Consider the following 4,685-nt stretch of genomic DNA (forward strand, 5'->3'; position numbering starts at 1 on the left):
ATTAACAATTTATAAATCTGTGGCTATTCCTAAGTACAGCTGGTTTCATTAACCTATAAAGATAGTATCATACCTTTTGTCAGAAAATTCCACTTAGAGAAATTTACAGGATAGCCAGTCTCATATCCACAATCATACAAGCATATGCATAAAATGGTTCACTGTGGTACTATACTATAAGAAAAAGCATAAAAAATTGACATGTCCATTGATAGGAAATTAAAAATATGGCACAACTACATAATGGATATGGTGTATCCATTTAAAGGATAGAAACTGTGTTTTAGTAAATAAAGGAGGCAGCAGAACAGTGTTAGTATGTTTCTGAATAAAGAAAAAAGGAATCTACACAGGTTCGAAGTATATGGACTATTTCTGCAAGGATGAAAGACAGATAAGAATGCTAAGAATGGCTGCCCTTCAGCATAGAAACTATACCCAGGGACACAGAAGGAAGAGAGACTTTCCACTGTATCCTTTAGAATTTTGCCCTGTATGGATGTAGTAAATATTTAAAAAAATTTTTGTAAAGGAAATAGTATAGTAGGATTTCTACATGAAAATACATTTAGTGTGATTTCAGGGAGGCATCACTTCAACGAATAAAATATTTACTTAAAGTCATTTCAACATTTGGATTTATCTTCCATCTTAAATTGGGTATAATTGTAGTTTGTTGGTTCAACTTTACCACCGAAAGAGTAAATTCATTTGAACTTTTACCTCTCCCTTCCTGTTTCTAAAGGAAGAATTTACTATGTGTTCTGTAAGTTACATTTAAATTGATAATAAAGAACTCAATAAAGAGGAGACAGAAAAGAGGACCATCAGGACACAAATATTTATGTGATTTTAGCCATTACAACAGTAGTTCAGGAATATCTCAAGTGTTACATTGATGTTATCAGTATTACAAAAAGAAAAAAAATGACAGGCAACAGTGAAGAGCACCAGAGAACCAGCGCACACACCTAGAGCAGACCATGCTTCTTTCCTCCCAACTGCCAAAGTATTTTCACCAGTAAAATATCACCAGTAAGCCCCCCTCCCCCATGCTTCCCTCATCAACTTTCCTTAACCTGCTAAATTGTGAGCTTAAGCCTCATCCTCGCCCTCCTCCTCCTCGAACTCCCCCTGTTCGTCGGCAGTGGCGTCCTGGTACTGCTGGTACTCGGACACCAGGTCGTTCATGTTGCTCTCGGCCTCGGTGAACTCCATCTCGTCCATGCCCTCGCCCGTGTACCAGTGCAGGAAGGCCTTGCGCCGGAACATGGCCGTGAACTGCTCCGAGATGCGCTTGAACAGCTCCTGGATGGCCGTGCTGTTGCCGATGAAGGTGGCCGACATCTTCAGGCCGCGCGGCGGGATGTCGCACACGGCCGTCTTCACGTTGTTGGGGATCCACTCCACGAAGTAGCTGCTGTTCTTGTTCTGCACGTTGAGCATCTGCTCGTCCACCTCCTTCATGGACATGCGGCCCCGGAAGATGGCGGCCACCGTCAGGTAGCGGCCATGGCGGGGGTCGCAGGCGGCCATCATGTTCTTGGAGTCGAACATCTGCTGGGTGAGCTCGGGCACCGTGAGGGCGCGGTACTGCTGGCTGCCCCGGCTGGTGAGCGGGGCGAAGCCGGGCATGAAGAAGTGCAGGCGCGGGAAGGGCACCATGTTCACGGCCAGCTTGCGCAGGTCTGCGTTCAGCTGGCCCGGGAAGCGCAGGCAGGTGGTGACCCCGCTCATGGTGGCCGACACCAGGTGGTTGAGGTCCCCGTACGTGGGCGTGGTCAGCTTCAGGGTGCGGAAGCAGATGTCGTACAGCGCCTCGTTGTCGATGCAGTACGTTTCATCTGTGTTTTCCACCAGCTGGTGGACGGAGAGGGTGGCGTTGTAGGGCTCCACCACCGTGTCGGACACCTTGGGCGAGGGCATCACGCTGAAGGTGTTCATGATGCGGTCGGGATACTCTTCCCGGATCTTGCTGATGAGCAGCGTGCCCATCCCGGACCCCGTGCCGCCCCCCAGCGAGTGGGTCAGCTGGAAGCCCTGCAGACAGTCACAGCTCTCTGACTCCTTCCTCACCACGTCCAGGACCGAGTCTACCAGTTCAGCTCCCTCGGTGTAGTGGCCCTTTGCCCAGTTGTTCCCCGCCCCGCTCTGGCCTGCCAGAGGGAAAGACACTTCATAAGTCACTGATGATTGGTTCAAATTCCTGTTTACTTTAAACCCCTTAATGAGTCAGTGTTCAGATAAGATTAATTCAGGTTATTACCTAACTGTCCAGACATTAAAATATTTGGTTGTGGATATAATTATAAATAAGGAAGTCTAGGAATCCCTAGCTATTAGAGGTTGTTTCAGCTTCTATAAGAGTAAATGAGCACATAACTGGATGTCCTTCATACTTGCCCCCAGGTAGTCACACCTCTCCACACTGAGCTACCCGGAGTAAAATGAGGCTCCCATGCCCTCAGTCATACCAGGCACTCACCGAACACGAAGTTGTCGGGCCTGAAGATCTGGCCGAATGGTCCAGACCTGACTGAGTCCATCGTGCCTGGTTCCAGATCCACAAGGATGGCCCGTGGTACGTATTTGTTACCTGAGGGGAACAGAGCTGGACTTAGACGTGCAGGTAGAGAACTCTGAAGAGAAAGACTTGTACCAGCTTCCCTTTCGCAGGCACTGCTGTTGTCCCCCAAACAAAGACTCACACAAGACCCACCAAATTCTAAAAGGATTCATTCTACTGTGAACCAGAAAGCCCACTGAAATACCACAGTGAAAGAGTAGGAATCCCAAATCCTCTAGTCCACCCTCCCCTGGGGCCACACTCCTGCAGCTAGTTCCCCGGAACAGAGGGGGTAAAAAACTGAAGTGGTGGTGGGAAGTAAAGGCAATTACCAGTGGCTTCATTGTAGTACACATTGATTCTCTCCAGCTGCAAATCACTGTCTCCATGGTAACTGCCAGTGGGGTCGATCCCATGCTCATCACTGATGACCTCCCAAAACTGTGGCAGAGTAACAGGTTAAATTTAGCCACGCCCGACGGTCAGAAAGGCCACGACTTACAATGAATAGCACCCTCCTCCCCCCTCCTCTCAGTTCAGACAACCCTTCCTTTCAGGGAGCTTTAGGGCTGGGTGACCGGCACAGCCGCAGGGCTTGTATTTTGCAGAAGCAAAAAGTTGAAATTAGGCTTTTCCCCAGGGAACAGCTGCTCGCGGCAGGAGGTGAGGGTTTGGGAATGAGCGGGAGGGACCAGCAATAGAACCATCCGCATCCTCGGCCAAGCACAGCGCTCAGGGTCACCGCTGCGGGAGCCCGCCAGAGGCGGGAACGCAGGGACTCCAGCCCACGCGGAGGGAGTGGGTGGGGAAGAGCGAGTGGAGGGACCTGAAGGAGGGCGGTTTTAGATTCAAAGCACGTCCGGAGACCTCAGGACAATCACTCTCTTCTCCTCCCCCCGCAGCTTGACTCGGGTTCAAGCGAGTCAAATCAATTCTGCCTGCGTCCCACCTCCTCCCGCAAACGCGTGCGCGCAGTCTCGGAGACACACTGGCGCCTTCTCCAGGCCCGCGTGTCTGGCTAAATGAAGAGCAGGGAGGAAGCGGAGGCCGAGGAATGACCAGGATTCCAAATGAATTACAGCAAAAATGAAAAAGAGCTTACTCCCCCTCCCCCACGACAGTCGCCTCCGAGCCCACGCCCCACTCGGCTGCACAAAGCAGTCTGCACTTAGAGAGCCCTGGGCCTGCTCAGGATGCCGCTGGCGCCCAGGAACCCAGAAGAACTCTACTTTAGGCCTGGGTCCCCGCTCCATCCCCACCCAGTCCTCGGTGCGCCCACCTTGGCTCCAATCTGGTTGCCGCATTGGCCCGCCTGGATGTGCACGATCTCACGCATGGTGCTAGCTAGCTTCTTTTGGCCCCGGTCGGCGTCTGGTCAGTCTGTCCGTCCTCCCTTACACACCCACCGCGGGGTCACCGGGAAAGCGCTCGGGAATCGACCGGCTAAGAGCGGCGGCCCAGCGAGCTCAGCCTTTTATGCAAGAAGGGTGGGGCGGCTCGCGCAGGCCGCGCCCCCAGCCCAAGCCCCCCCAGTCTCCTTCGCGCTAGCGCTCTCCAGGCCCGGCTGACGTAATGCTTCGAGCCCCGGGGACTGTCCAGGGGGCTGAACCGTGGGCCAGCCGCCAATCAGCACAGGCTTTCGGACCCAGTGAGGAGTGTGGGCTCTGCGGAGTAGGGGTGGGGACGCATTGTCTAGGAGTAGCGTGGGGGCGTGCGCTAGGGCTGGGGCTGAGGGAGTGGAAAGAGCTGGGTACTGAGAATTGGGGGTGGGTGAAGAAACCGAGAGCAATGAGTGTGGCAGGCCAGGAATGTGGGGGGAGCTGGCATTGCATGGGGTGGGGGTGAGGGGCTGGAGCAGGTGGAGAGGCCGTCAGGTGCGCCAGAAAGGAGTGCGCTATGCTCGGAGTACTGGCAGGTGGTAGTGTTGAGGTGGCACAGGTGGTGCCGCCAGCGCAGATTGGGTCCCTTCTTCTGCCAAGGGCCAGAGATCCTAAGCCACCAGTACTCAGTGAGACCACTGACCCTTGCCCCAACCCTAGAGGCAGACGACTGTCCAGAGGCCGAACACCGGTCACACTTGGGAGAGGACAGGAGGTCCCAAGAGGAAGTCTTGTGTGAT

The 4,685-nt window shown here is 53.0% G+C and overlaps 1 protein-coding gene across 1 annotated transcript; it reads right to left on the reverse strand.

Annotated features, from left to right (window-relative positions):
* Positions 1-817: 817 nt before the first annotated feature.
* LOC308500507 (tubulin beta-2B chain) lies at positions 818-4,162 on the reverse strand. The gene is made up of 4 exons (XM_081055512.1): positions 3,846-4,162; positions 2,899-3,007; positions 2,486-2,596; positions 818-2,156 (listed from the first exon to the last, which is right to left on the reverse strand). Exons 1-4 carry the CDS (start codon positions 3,900-3,902, stop codon positions 1,096-1,098), a joined length of 1,338 nt encoding a protein of 445 aa, XP_080911638.1. The 5' UTR covers positions 3,903-4,162; the 3' UTR covers positions 818-1,095.
* Positions 4,163-4,685: the final 523 nt, after the last annotated feature.

This window comes from Rhinolophus hipposideros, assembly GCF_964194185.1.
Source record: "Rhinolophus hipposideros genome assembly, chromosome: 8".
NCBI classification, from domain to species: domain Eukaryota; kingdom Metazoa; phylum Chordata; class Mammalia; order Chiroptera; family Rhinolophidae; genus Rhinolophus; species Rhinolophus hipposideros.

Coding starts and splice junctions, on each gene's coding strand:
- LOC308500507 (XM_081055512.1), bottom strand. CDS start 3,902: ATGCGTGAGATCGTGCACATCCAGGCGGGCCAATGCGGCAACCAGATT. Junction 3,008..3,845: donor GCAACCAGATTGGAGCCAAG/GTGGGCGCACCG, acceptor ACTCTGCCACAG/TTTTGGGAGGTCATCAGTGA. Junction 2,157..2,485: donor GCCCGACAACTTCGTGTTCG/GTGAGTGCCTGG, acceptor TCCCTCTGGCAG/GCCAGAGCGGGGCGGGGAAC.